General features: G+C 42.6%; 1 protein-coding gene across 5 annotated transcripts in view; it reads left to right on the top strand.

Moving 5' to 3' along the window:
• Window positions 1-1,408: 1,408 nt before the first annotated feature.
• The window catches only part of Prat2 (Phosphoribosylamidotransferase 2), a 79,774-nt gene continuing 67,119 nt past the window's right edge, over window positions 1,409-14,063 (top strand). Inside the window, exon 1 of one of the 5 annotated variants that reach the window (XM_070086820.1) lies at window positions 1,409-1,598. In XM_070086820.1, coding sequence (XP_069942921.1) covers window positions 1,582-1,598 — 17 coding nt within the window. In that variant the 5' untranslated portion in view covers window positions 1,409-1,581. Of the gene's footprint in view, window positions 1,599-5,527; window positions 6,049-14,063 lie in introns of those variants that run through there. The other 4 variants (XM_053776278.2, XM_053776277.2, XM_053776274.2 and 1 more) reach the window with 4 other exon arrangements.

The raw sequence follows: 14,063 nt of genomic DNA, 5'->3' as shown, positions 1-14,063 counted from the left end.
GATAAGAAGTATTGCCTGTAAACCATCCTGGGAAATGGAGTATTTCCTGTAAACCATCCTGGAAAATGGAGTATTTCCTGTAAACCATCCTGGAAAATGGAGTATTGCCTGTAAACCATCCTGGAAAATGGAGTATTGCCTGTAAACCATCCTGGGAAATGGAGTATTTCCTGTAAACCATCCTGGAAAATGGAGTATTGCCTGTAAACCATCCTGGAAAATGGAGTATTGCCTGTAAACCATTCTGCGTGATTAGATGTGTTTGATAAATATGTTTAGTTATTGTTACAACCAGGTAAAATGTATAAATCATAGTCACAAAACATAATATATTATCTTTTCACGAAAAACAGTAATTAAAAAAATAGTATGTCAATGACTTCTCGCAGATGCTAGGAATTTCCCTCTCCACTCTACGGTTTCTAATATACAGTATGTTAATGTTGGGTATTTAAGACTTTAATTCTTTTGAATGAGTTTAATTAAATATTTGCTTGTTGAATACCCGTCTTTTATGTGACTCACTGAACACTAGAGTTCTTGTTCGTGTACGTACTAGAGACAGTTATTTTTTTGACTATTAAAAACAAAATTGAACAGCTACATAACTGAAGAGCTAGGATTGCTGGAGGTATCAAATTCCTTTTTTCCCCTGGGCACCAAGTTCTGCTCACTTCATCAAGCTGCTGGTCTTGGCTGGCAACCCGTTCAGTTACTTCTGCTGAGGAGGCAGAGAGAACTGTTCCCTCAGCTCAGATGCAGCTGCAACGTTTGCAACATGAGTACTTGCAAACAAACTGTGTTAACACACAGTGCAAGAGAGTGGTGATACTTGTTGACACAAACAACATACTTAATGTGAGGAGAGTGATAGTACTGTACATGCATGATATAAAATTAATGAATTTAGATACGACTCGCTCACAAATGTTCAAGAAATGTCGAAGTATTTTACACAGTGGTATACTACATACCATTCTGGAAAAATACCCTGACTTTACACAAATAACCCGCACATAAAAGAGAGAAGCTTGCGACGACGTTTCGGTCCGACTTGGACCATTGACAAAGTCACACTGACTTTGCTCATTATATTCCGGGCGTGGGTTCGCTTCCCTGCCCGACGGAGCTGTATGACCCTTGTAGGTTTAGCGCTTCTTTTTTATTATAATAATAATTTGCTCATTATAAAGAAAGTATTACCATTTTTTTGTGTGTGTAACCTAATTCATGTCTGCATTACGATTGTGACCAGATTTAAACATCTTCCACTTGTACACTTCGGTCATGTCTCCCCTCATTCTTCGTCTTATAAGTGAATGTAATTTAAAGGTCTTCAGTCTCCAGGAGATTTTGTTGACCTGATTGAACTCTGTGTTAATTTCAACTGTTTTTCTTTCAACAACAGGCTCTACAAACAAACCTACGGCATGGGAATGGGGTCCCCCATCAGTACCGTCTTAGCTAACTTGTACATGGAACACCTCCTAGAGGCTGAACACTTCGCCAACATCATCCCTTCAAGCGTCACTTGGTTACGTTACGTGGACGACGTCCTCGTAATAATTCCCAAACGCTTTGATGTACGGAATCTTCAGGCAAGGCTCAACGCAGTTGAACCGGTGATCCAGTTTACACTAGAAGAAGAGTCCAGTGACAAGCTACCTTTTCTAGACGTCCTCATTCACAAAGTAGATAACCTAAGATTTCAAGTTTACCGGAAACCTACAAATAAAAATGATCTCACACACTTCTATTCCAGTCAAGATACTAAGACCAAAAGAGGCGTGTTTCCTTACACCTGCTGTCCCTTAGCAGTAAAATGCCCCGGCATGATAGTGGCTTTCTTTGTACTTAATTAAACAAAATTGTAAATGCACATTGTAACCTTGCAAAGAAATGAAATCTTTAAACTTTTAGTGGACTGGTGTAGGTCGCATCCTGGGGACAAAACTGACCTAATTTGCCCGAAATGCCCTGCATAACAAGGAGCTTTCTATATAGTAGTCGCTGTATAGCCCTTGTGGCTTAGCGCTTCTTTTTGATTATAATAATAATATATAGTAGTATGTCATTGGTGTCAGCTAGGCCTGTATACGTTGTACATGTTGTGTACGAATGGTATATAATACCGACAAGATGAGAGTAAGACACATGTGCAACATCTGGGTATCTTTATTGTAGACGTTTCGCCATCCAGTGGCTTTATCAATACAAATTCTAGGACATAACTTGAAGACAGTAGAACTATGTACAGAAGATGAGGTAATCAGTCCCTCAACCTAGGAGTAGGTGCGAACAGCACCATAGTCGTGGAGATTCTGGAGCAAAAGAAAGAATCCTGGCGCTTATATAGTAACGTCAGGTGAAGCAGACGAGGGCAAATTCACTGGTAGGCGGGATTCCCCAGTGGAAGTAGGTCCTTCCCAAAGAGATGGGTTAGTTGTAGTAGTAGTTGTCGTAGTCGTGAAGGTTATGTACATGTCCTCAGAATTAAGATTCCATGATGTTGCAGTGTCTGACAAGTTGTGTACGAATGGTATATAATACCGACAAGATGAGAGTAAGACACATGTGCAACATCTGGGTATCTTTATTGTAGACGTTTCGCCATCCAGTGGCTTTATCAATACAAATTCTAGGACATAACTTGAAGACAGTAGAACTATGTACAGAAGATGAGGTAATCAGTCCCTCAACCTAGGAGTAGGTGCGAACAGCACCATAGTCGTGGAGATTCTGAAGCAAAAGAAAGAATCCTGGCGCTTATATAGTAACGTCAGGTGAAGCAGACGAGGGCAAATTCACTGGTAGGCGGGATTCCCCAGTGGAAGTAGGTCCTTCCCAAAGAGATGGGTTAGTTGTAGTAGTAGTTGTCGTAGTCGTGAAGGTTATGTACATGTCCTCAGAATTAAGATTCCATGATGTTGCAGTGTCTGACAAGTTGTGTACGAATGGTATATAATACCGACAAGATGAGAGTAAGACACATGTGCAACATCTGGGTATCTTTATTGTAGACGTTTCGCCATCCAGTGGCTTTATCAATACAAATTCTAGGACATAACTTGAAGACAGTAGAACTATGTACAGAAGATGAGGTAATCAGTCCCTCAACCTAGGAGTAGGTGCGAACAGCACCATAGTCGTGGAGATTCTGAAGCAAAAGAAAGAATCCTGGCGCTTATATAGTAACGTCAGGTGAAGCAGACGAGGGCAAATTCACTGGTAGGCGGGATTCCCCAGTGGAAGTAGGTCCTTCCCAAAGAGATGGGTTAGTTGTAGTAGTAGTTGTCGTAGTCGTGAAGGTTATGTACATGTCCTCAGAATTAAGATTCCATGATGTTGCAGTGTCTGACAAGTTGTGTACGAATGGAATATAATACCGACAAGATGAGAGTAAGACACATGTGCAACACCTGGGTGTCTTTATTGTAGACGTTTCGCCATCCAGTGGTTTTATCAATACAAAATCTAGGACATAACTTGAAGACAGTAGAACTATGTACAGAAGATGAGGTAATCAGTCCCTCAACCTAGGAGTAGGTGCGAACAGCACCATGCAACATCATGGAATCTTAATTCTGAGGACATGTACATAACCTTCACGACTACGACAACTACTACTACAACTAACCCATCTCTTTGGGAAGGACCTACTTCCACTGGGGAATCCCGCCTACCAGTGAATTTGCCCTCGTCTGCTTCACCTGACGTTACTATATAAGCGCCAGGATTCTTTCTTTTGCTTCAGTATCTCCACGACTATGGTGCTGTTCGCACCTACTCCTAGGTTGAGGGACTGATTACCTCATCTTCTGTACATAGTTCTACTGTCTTCAAGTTATGTCCTAGAATTTGTATTGATAAAGCCACTGGATGGCGAAACGTCTACAATAAAGATACCCAGATGTTGCACATGTGTCTTACTCTCATCTTGTCGGTATTATATACCATTCGTACACAACTTGTCAGACACTGCAACATCATGGAATCTTAATTCTGAGGACATGTACATAACCTTCACGACTACGACAACTACTACTACAACTAACCCATCTCTTTGGGAAGGACCTACTTCCACTGGGGAATCCCGCCTACCAGTGAATTTGCTCTCTGGATATAAATTCTCTGGAAAATGTACAAAGGAGGATGACAAAGTTGATCCCATGTATCAGAAACCTTCCCTATGAGGATAGACTAAGGGCCCTGAAACTGCACTCTCTAGAAAGACGTAGAATTAGGGGGGATATGATTGAGGTGTATAAATGGAAGACAGGAATAAATAAAGGGGATGTAAATAGTGTGCTGAAAATATCTAGCCTAGACAGGACTCGCAGCAATGGTTTTAAGTTGGAAAAATTCAGATTCAGGAAGGATATAGGAAAGTACTGGTTTGGTAATAGAGTTGTGGATGAGTGGAACAAACTCCCAAGTACCGTTATAGAGGCTAGAACGTTGTGTAGCTTTAAAAATAGGTTGGATAAATACATGAGTAGATGTGGGTGGGTGTGAGTTAGACCTGATAGCTTGTGCTAGCAGGTCGGTTGCCGTGTTCCTCCCTTAAGTCAATGTGACCTGACCTGACTAGGTTGGGTGCATTGGCTTAAGCCGGTAGGAGACTTGGACCTGCCTCGCATGGGCCAGTGGGCCTTCTGCAGTGTTCCTTCGTTCTTATGTTCTTATGTTCACCTGACGTTACTATACAAGCGCCAGGATTCTTTCTTTTGCTTCAGAATCTCCACGACTATGGTGCTGTTCGCACCTACTCCTAGGTTGAGGGACTGATTACCTCATCTTCTGTACATAGTTCTACTGTCTTCAAGTTATGTCCTAGAATTTGTATTGATAAAGCCACTGGATGGCGAAACGTCTACAATAAAGATACCCAGATGTTGCACATGTGTCTTACTCTCATCTTGTCGGTATTATATACCATTCGTACACAACTTGTCAGACACTGCAACATCATGGAATCTTAATTCTGAGGACATGTACATAACCTTCACGACTACGACAACTACTACTACAACTAACCCATCTCTTTGGGAAGGACCTACTTCCACTGGGGAATCCCGCCTACCAGTGAATTTGCCCTCGTCTGCTTCACCTGACGTTACTACATAAGCGCCAGGATTCTTTCTTTTGCTTCAGAATCTCCACGACGTTATGGTGCTGTTCGCACCTACTCCTAGGTTGAGGGACTGATTACCTCATCTTCTGTACATAGTTCTACTGTCTTCAAGTTATGTCCTAGAATTTGCATTGATAAAGCCACTGGATGGCGAAACGTCTACAATAAAGATACCCAGATGTTGCACATGTGTCTTACTCTCACCTCACGTTGTACATGTACTTGTAGATATAAAGATATTATTATCATTGAGAGTTAGTTTAATATGTTTATTATGCACCCCATACCCATCCTTTATCATTGAGAGAGAGAAAAAATCTGTCGTGTACGACAGGTGAGGAAGAACACGGTAGTTTTAAGAGAGTGTACGACGTCAGTGTGGTAGTTGAGGTGTGAGCCCAGGCCGGGTGCAGCCAGCATGTGAAGGACCGTCCAGTGTGCTCACCAAGCAGTGAGAGTGAGTGTGTCTGAAGAGTGAGCAACAATTTCTGTGAGGCGAGGCGCAACCCGCTGACAGAGGGGTTCCTATATCACTACTGGAGGAACATTTATGTATTGACGAGGACTGGAATCATACGAAATGGGTGTTGAACGCCGGAATACTGTTTGAACGAGTAAATTGAGGCGGTGTTAGTTACTTGAAAAAGACAAGCCTGCTTGACCAAACTTTCAAGTCCTGTCAACGCAATGACCTCCCGTGACCAAGAATGGCGCTCTAGAACAGCACAGCTGAGCTGGGGGTCCAGCAGCCCCCTGCAGGGAGCGTGCTGGGGTAATCTCGATAATAGGCCTGACGAAGAGGGTCTGAGAGAGGCCTGTGGGGTGTTTGGCTGTGTTGTAGCCAAGGACGCAGCCCATGACACTATTAATGTCGCCCACGTCATCTACCTAGGCCTAGTGGCTCTACAACACAGGTACTGACATCTTAGGCCTAGTAGCTCTACAGCACAGGTACTGACATCATAGACGTAGTGGCTCTACAACACAGGTACTGACATCTTAGGCCTAGTGACTACAACACAGGTACTGACATCTTAAGCCTAGTGACTACAACACAGGTACTGACACCGTAGGCCTATTGGTTCTACAACAGGTATTAATACACTTGACTGGTTCTACAGCACAGGTACTGACACTAGACCTAGTGGTTCTACAACACAAGTACTGACACCTTAGGCCTAGTGACTACACAAGTGCTGACATCTTAGGCCTAGTGGCTCTACAGCACAGGTACTGACACCTAAGGCCTAGTGGCTCTACAGCACAGGTGCTGACACCTTAGACCTAGCGACTACACAGGTACTGACACCTTAGGCCTAGTGACTACAACACAGGTACTGACACCTTAGGCCTAGTGACTACAACACAGGTACTGACACGTTAGGCCTAGTGACAACAGGTACTGACACCTTAGGGCCTAGTGGCTCTATAGCACAGTTACTGACATCTTAGGCCTAGTGACTACAACACAGGTACTGGCACCGTAGGCCTATTGGTCCTACAACAGGTATTAATACACTTGACTGGTTCTACAGCACAGGTACTGACTAGACATAGTGGCTCTACAACAGGTACTGACACTAGACATAGTGGTTCTACAACACAGGTACTGACACTAGACCTAGCGGTTCTACAACACAGGTACTGACACTAGACCTTGCGGTTCTACAACACAGGTACTGACACTAGACATAGTGGTTTTGCAACACAGGTACTGACACTAGACATAGTGGTTTTGCAACACAGGTACTGACACTAGACCTAGCGGTTCTACAACACAGGTACTGACACTAGACCTAGCGGTTCTACAACACAGGTACTGACACTAGACATAGTGGTTTTGCAACACAGGTACTGACACTAGACCTAGTGGTTCTACAACACAGGTACTGACACTAGAGGTTCTACAACACAGGTACTGACACTAGACCTAGTGGTTCTACAACACAGGTACTGACACTAGAGGTTCTACAACACAGGTACTGACACTAGACCTAGCTGTTCTACAACACAGGTACTGACAGTAGACCTAGCGGTTCTACAACACAGGTGTGGGTGGGTGTGAGTTGGACCTGACTAGCTTGTGCTACTAGGTCAGTTGTCGTGTTCCTTAAGTGAATGTGACCTGCCCTGACTAGGTTGGGGTATTGGCTTAAGCCGGTAGGAGACTTGGACCTGCCTCGCATGGGCCAGTAGGCCTGCTGCAGTGTTCCTTCTTTCTTGTTCTTATGTTAACACAGGTACTTACACTAGACCTAGTGGTTCTACAACACAGGTACTGACACTAGACCTAGTGGTTCTACAACACAGGTACTGACACTAGACCTAGTGGTTCTACAACACAGGTACTGACACTAGACCTAGTGGTTCTACAACACAGGTACTGACACTAGACCTAGTGGTTCTACAACACAGGTACTGACACTAGACCTAGTGGTTCTACAACACAGGTACTGACACTAGACCTAGTGGTTCTACAACACAGGTACTGACACTAGACCTAGTGGTTCTACAACACAGGTACTGACACTAGACCTAGTGGTTCTACAACACAGGTACTGACACTAGACCTAGTGGTTCTACAACACAGGTACTGCCACTAGACCTAGTGGTTCTACAACACAGGTACTGACACTAGACCTAGTGGTTCTACAACACAGGTACTGACACTAGACCTAGTGGTTCTACAACACAGGTACTGACACTAGACCTAGTGGTTTTACAACACAGGTACTGGCACTAGACCTAGTGGTTTTGCAACACAGGTACTGACACTACACCTAGTGGTTCTACAACACAGGTACTGACACTAGACCTAGTGGTTCTACAACACAGGTACTGACACCTTAGGCCTAGTGGCTCTACAACACAGGTACTGACACATTAGGCCTAATGACTACAACACAGGTACTGACATCTAAGGCTTAGTGGCTCTACAGCACAGGTATTGACACCTTAGGCCTAGTGGCTACACAGATACTGACACCTTAGACCTAATGGCTCTACAACACAGGAACTGACACCTTAGGCCTAGTGACTACAACACAGGTACTGACACCTTAGGCCTAGTGGCTCTACAACACAGGTACTGACACCTTAGGCCTAGTTGCTCTACAACACAGGTACATACACCTTAGGCCTAGTGGCTCTACAGCACAGTTACTGACATCTTAGGCCTAGTGACTACAACACAGGTTGGAGAGTTGAAGGAGGAGGTCTTGCTTCTCCAGGAGGAGATTAGGAGGCTGAAGGTCCACCTCAATGGGTCTGGGAGAGAGTGTGAGGTGGCTGGAGTTGTGGGAAATGAGGCTTCTAGCAGTGAGGTGCAGTCTCTCTCTCGCTGTGAGGAGGCTGTAGGTGGGGAGGTAGCAACGGCTACCAGCAGTGAGGTGCAGCCCAGCACCTGCTACAAGTGGCGAGTGGTTCACAGTAATGGGAGGCGCATCAGAGTAAGGAAAGTTAAGAGTGAAGATCTGAAGGTAGGAAATCGCTTCTCTGTTCTTCAGGATGAATGTACTTCAGTGGCCAGTGAAGGTAAGGGTACTACTGCCCCTGCAAATGGAGGTAAGCGCATTCTTGTGGTTGGTGACTCTCAGGTAAGATATATTGACCGTGCTTTTTGTAATAGGAATAAGAAGATGAGAGATAGAGTGTGCTTCCCTGGAGCTGGTGTTGGGGACATAGTCAACAGGCTGGATAATATCATGTCAGGTAATGGGAACAAGCCCATTATCTGTCTCAGTGCTGGTGGAAATGATATTGGGAAGGGTAGGAGAGAAGAGCTGCTAGATAAGTACAGGTCAGCTATAGATTTCATTAAGTCTAAGGGAGGGATCCCAATCATATGTAGCATCTTGCCTAGAAGGGGAGTAGGAAATGAATGGTTGTCTAGGGCAATTGGTGTAAATTGCTGGCTAGACAGATACTGCAAGGAACTTGCAATCCCATTCATTGACAACTGGAACAACTTTTATGGCAAACATATGTATGCAAGGGATGGGGTACATCTCTCTGGGGCTGGGGTGGTAGCACTTGCAGACTCGATTGAGAAGGCCATTGGTGAAATGCCTATGATTTTAAACTGATAGAAGATAGAGGTATGGGTGTGTGTGAGAAACAAGCAGGTTGCAACACTAGGGTTCGAAACAGTAAATGTATAAAAGGCATTCAGCATGAAGTTATAAATAAAAACAATAGATCAGGTCAGCAAACAAAGGGGGACAGCAGAGGGCAGCAAGGGACTAGCTCCCTTAAGGTTTACTATACTAATAGCTGGAGTGTAAGAAATAAGATAGATGAGCTAAGATTAATTGCAAGTGCAGGAAACATAGATATTATTGCTATAACAGAGACCTGGCTCAATCTGAAAGATAGAGATGCCCTCTGAATGTCACATACAAGGCTATAAATTATTCCACACTGACAGGGTCAACAGGAAAGGTGGAGTAGCGATGTATGTCAGAGACAATTTAAATTGTTGTGTTAGACAAGATATAAAATTAGAAGCGTCAGCCACTGAATCTGTTTGGTTACAGCTTCTCGAGGGCCGAGAAAAACTAATTTTGGGTGTGATTTACAGGGCCCCAAATCTTGATAGGGAGTGCAGTAAACTTCTATGGGACGAAATTCGTAAGGCATCTACAAACGAAAATGTTGTGCTAATGGGAGATTTCAACTATAGACAGATTGACTGGAGCAATTTGACAGGAAATTTAGAGTCAGGTGACTTTCTTGATATGATCCAGGATTGTTTTTTAAAACAGTTTGTGACAGAGCCAACTAGGGGAAATAACCTCCTTGACTTGGTTCTTGCCAGTAGGGAAACACTAATTAATAATCTTGAGGTTAATGATGAGCTTGGGGAAAGTGATCACAAATCACTCAGTTTTAATATATCATGGAATTCCCCTAATAATGGCAATCAAGTCTCTGTCCCTGACTTCCGCTTGGCTGATTTCATAGGACTGAAAAATTACTTAGATGGGCTGAACTGGAATGACCTGACTAAGGGTCAGGTAGGTGGTGATGGATGCCGATATGACGCTTTCCAGGGCATAGTTCTAGCTGCTCAGTCAAATTATGTTCCAAATAGGGAAATCAGATCAAACAAAAATGATCCTAAATGGATGAACAATAGATTAAAATATCTAATTGGTCAAAAGAGAGGCATATATAGGCAAATCAAAAGAGGAGAGGGACAGTTAAGAAATCGATATATTCAGTTAAAGAGATAAATAAAAAAAGGAATTAGAAAAGCAAAAAGAGATTATGAGGTTAAAGTTGCAAGAGATTCGAAGACTAACCCAAAAGGATTCTTTCAGGTATACAGAATTAAGATCAGGGACAAGATAGGCCCACTCAAAAGTTCCTCGGGTCAGCTCACTGACAGTGATAAGGAAATGTGTAGAAGTTTTAACACATACTTCCTCTCAGTTTTTACACAGGAGGATACCAGCGATATTCCAGAAATGATAAATTATGTGGAACAGGACGGTAATAAACTGTGCACGATTAGGGTCACAAGTGACATGGTCCTTAGGCAAATGGATAAATTAAAACCTAACAAATCCCCAGGCCCTGATGAACTGTATGCAAGGGTTCTAAAGGAATGTAAAGAGGAGCTTAGCAAACCTTTGGCTAATCTTTTCAACATATCACTACAAACTGGCATGGTGCCAGATAAGTGGAAAATGGCAAATGTGTTACCTATTTTCAAAGCAGGTGACAGGTCCTTAGCTTCAAACTATAGACCAATAAGCCTAACCTCCATAGTGGGAAAATTTATGGAATCAATAATTGCCGAGGCAGTTCGTAGCCACCTTGAAAAGCATAAATTAATCAACGAATCTCAGCATGGTTTTACAAAGGGGCGTTCCTGCCTTACGAATTTGTTAACTTTTTTCACTAAGGTATTTGAGGAGGTAGATCATGGTAAGAACATAAGAACGAAGGAACACTGCAGAAGGCCTACTGGCCCATGCGAGGCAGGTCCAAGTCTCCTACCGGGTTAAGCCAATGCACCCAACCTAGTCAGGTCAGGTCACATTGACTTAAGGGAGGAACACGGCAACCGACCTGGTAGCACAAGCTATCAGGTCTAACTCACACCCACCCACATCTACTCATGTATTTATCCAACCTATTTTTAAAGCTACACAACGTTCTGGCCTCTATAACGGTACTTGGGAGTTTATTCCACTCATCCACAACTCTATTACCAAACCAGTACTTTCCTATATCCTTCCTGAATCTGAATTTTTCTAACTTAAAACCATTGCTGCGAGTCCTGTCTAGGCTAGATATTTTCAGCACACTATTTACATCCCCTTTATTTATTCCTGTCTTCCATTTATACACCTCAATCATATCCCCCCTAATTCTACGTCTTTCTAGAGAGTGCAGTTTCAGGGCCCTTAGTCTATCCTCATAGGGAAGGTTTCTGATACATGGGATCAACTTTGTCATCCTCCTTTGTACATTTTCCAGAGAATTTATATCCATTCTGTAATACGGTGACCAAAACTGTGCAGCATAATCTAAATGAGGCCTAACCAAGGATGTATAGAGTTGAAGAACAACCTGAGGACTCCTATTATTTATGCTTCTTGATATGAAGCCAAGGATTCTATTAGCTTTATTGCGAACACTTATGCACTGTTGTCTTGGTTTCAGATTACTGCTAACCAGAACTCCTAAATCTTTTTCGCAATCCGTAATATTAAGATCTACATTATTTAGTTTATATGTGGCATGGTTATTGTCCTGTCCAACATTTAGAACTTTGCATTTGTCTATATTAAACTGCATCTGCCACTTCTCCGACCACTGCATCAGTCTATTCAAATCTTCCTGGAGTGCTCGAATGTCCTCGTCAGAATGAATTCGACGGCCTATTTTGGTGTCATCGGCAAACTTGCCGATGTCGCTCTTTATGCCCTCATCTATGTCGTTTATGTAGATTGTGAACAGCAGGGGGCCCAACACTGACCCCTGTGGAACACCGCTCGTGACACTTCCCCACTCTGATTTCTCCCCATTTATGCAAACTCTCTGCTGCCTATTTGTCAACCATGCCTCTATCCAGGAAAAAATTTCTCCTCCTATTCCATGTGCTTTAATTTTCCTCAATAGTCTCTGATGTGGGACCCAGTCAAAAGCCTTACTGAAGTCCATATACACAATATCATATTCATTACCATGATCTACCTCCTCAAATACCTTAGTGAAAAAAGTTAATAAATTCGTAAGGCAGGAACGCCCCTTTGTAAAACCATGCTGAGATTCGTTGATTAATTTATGCTTTTCAAGGTGGCTACGAACTGCCTCGGCAATTATTGATTCCATAAATTTTCCCACTATGGAGGTTAGGCTTATTGGTCTATAGTTCGAAGCTAAGGACCTGTCACCTGTTTTGAAAATAGGTATCACATTTGCCATTTTCCACTTATCTGGCACCATGCCAGTTTGTAGTGATATGTTGAAAAGATTAGCCAAAGGTGTGCTAAGCTCCTCTTTACATTCCTTTAGAACCCTTGCATACAGTTCATCAGGGCCTGGGGATTTGTTAGGTTTTAATTTATCTATTTGCCTAAGGACCATGTCACTTGTGACCCTAATAGTGCACAGTTTATTATCGTCCTGTTCTACATAATTTATCATTACTGGAATATCGCTGGTATCCTCCTGTGTAAAAACTGAGAGGAAGTATGTGTTAAAAATTCTACACATTTCCTTATCACTGTCAGTGAGCTGACCCGAGGAACTTTTGAGTGGGCCTATCTTGTCCCTGATCTTACTTCTGTATACCTGAAAGAATCCTTTTGGGTTAGTCTTCGATTCTCTTGCAACTTTAACCTCATAATCTCTTTTTGCTTTTCTAATTCCCTTTTTTATTTCTCTCTTTAACTGAATATATCGATTTCTCAATTGCCCCTCTCCTCTTTTGATTTGCCTATATATGCTTTTGACAGGGTCCCACATCAGAGACTATTGAGGAAAATTAAGGCACATGGAATAGGATGAGAAATTTTTTCCTGGATAGAGGCATGGTTGACAAATAGGCAGCAGAGAGTTTGCATAAATGGGGAGAAATCAGAGTGGGGAAGCGTCACGAGCGGTGTTCCACAGGGGTCAGTGTTGGGCCCCCTGCTGTTCACAATATACATAAACGACATAGATGAGGGCATAAAGAGCGACATCAGCAAGTTTGCCGATGACACCAAAATAGGCCGTCGAATTCATTCTGACGAGGACATTAGAGCACTCCAGGAAGATTTGAGTAGACTGATGCAGTGGTCGGAGAGGTGGCAGATGCAGTTTAATATAGACAAATGCAAAGTTCTAAATGTTGGACAGGACAATAACCATGCCACATATAAACTAAATAATGTAGATCTTAATATTACGGATTGCGAAAAAGATTTAGGAGTTCTGGTTAGCAGTAATCTGAAACCAAGACAACAGTGCATAAGTGTTCGCAATAAAGCTAATAGAATCCTTGGCTTTATATCAAGAAGCATAAATAATAGGAGTCCTCAGGTTGTTCTTCAACTCTATACATCCTTGGTTAGGCCTCATTTAGATTATGCTGCACAGTTTTGGTCACCGTATTACAGAATGGATATAAATTCTCTGGAAAATGTACAAAGGAGGATGACAAAGTTGATCCCATGTATCAGAAACCTTCCCTATGAGGATAGACTAAGGGCCCTGAATCTTCACTCTCTAAAAAGACGTAGAATTAGGGGGGATATGATTGAGGTGTATAAATGGAAGACAGCCATTCTGAAACTATTCTTGTATCCTTATGGCTTGTGTGTCGTCAATTTCCACCTGTGTCCTGATCATTTTAATTCAAATAGTCTGCCCCCTGTCAGCCCTAACAGTTCCTCTTAAGATTTTATTATTATATTAATATTAATATTATATT

The sequence above is a fragment of the Cherax quadricarinatus genome, chromosome 19, assembly GCF_038502225.1.
Source record: "Cherax quadricarinatus isolate ZL_2023a chromosome 19, ASM3850222v1, whole genome shotgun sequence".
Taxonomy (NCBI): domain Eukaryota; kingdom Metazoa; phylum Arthropoda; class Malacostraca; order Decapoda; family Parastacidae; genus Cherax; species Cherax quadricarinatus.
This window is presented reverse-complemented; position numbering and strand designations above follow the sequence as displayed.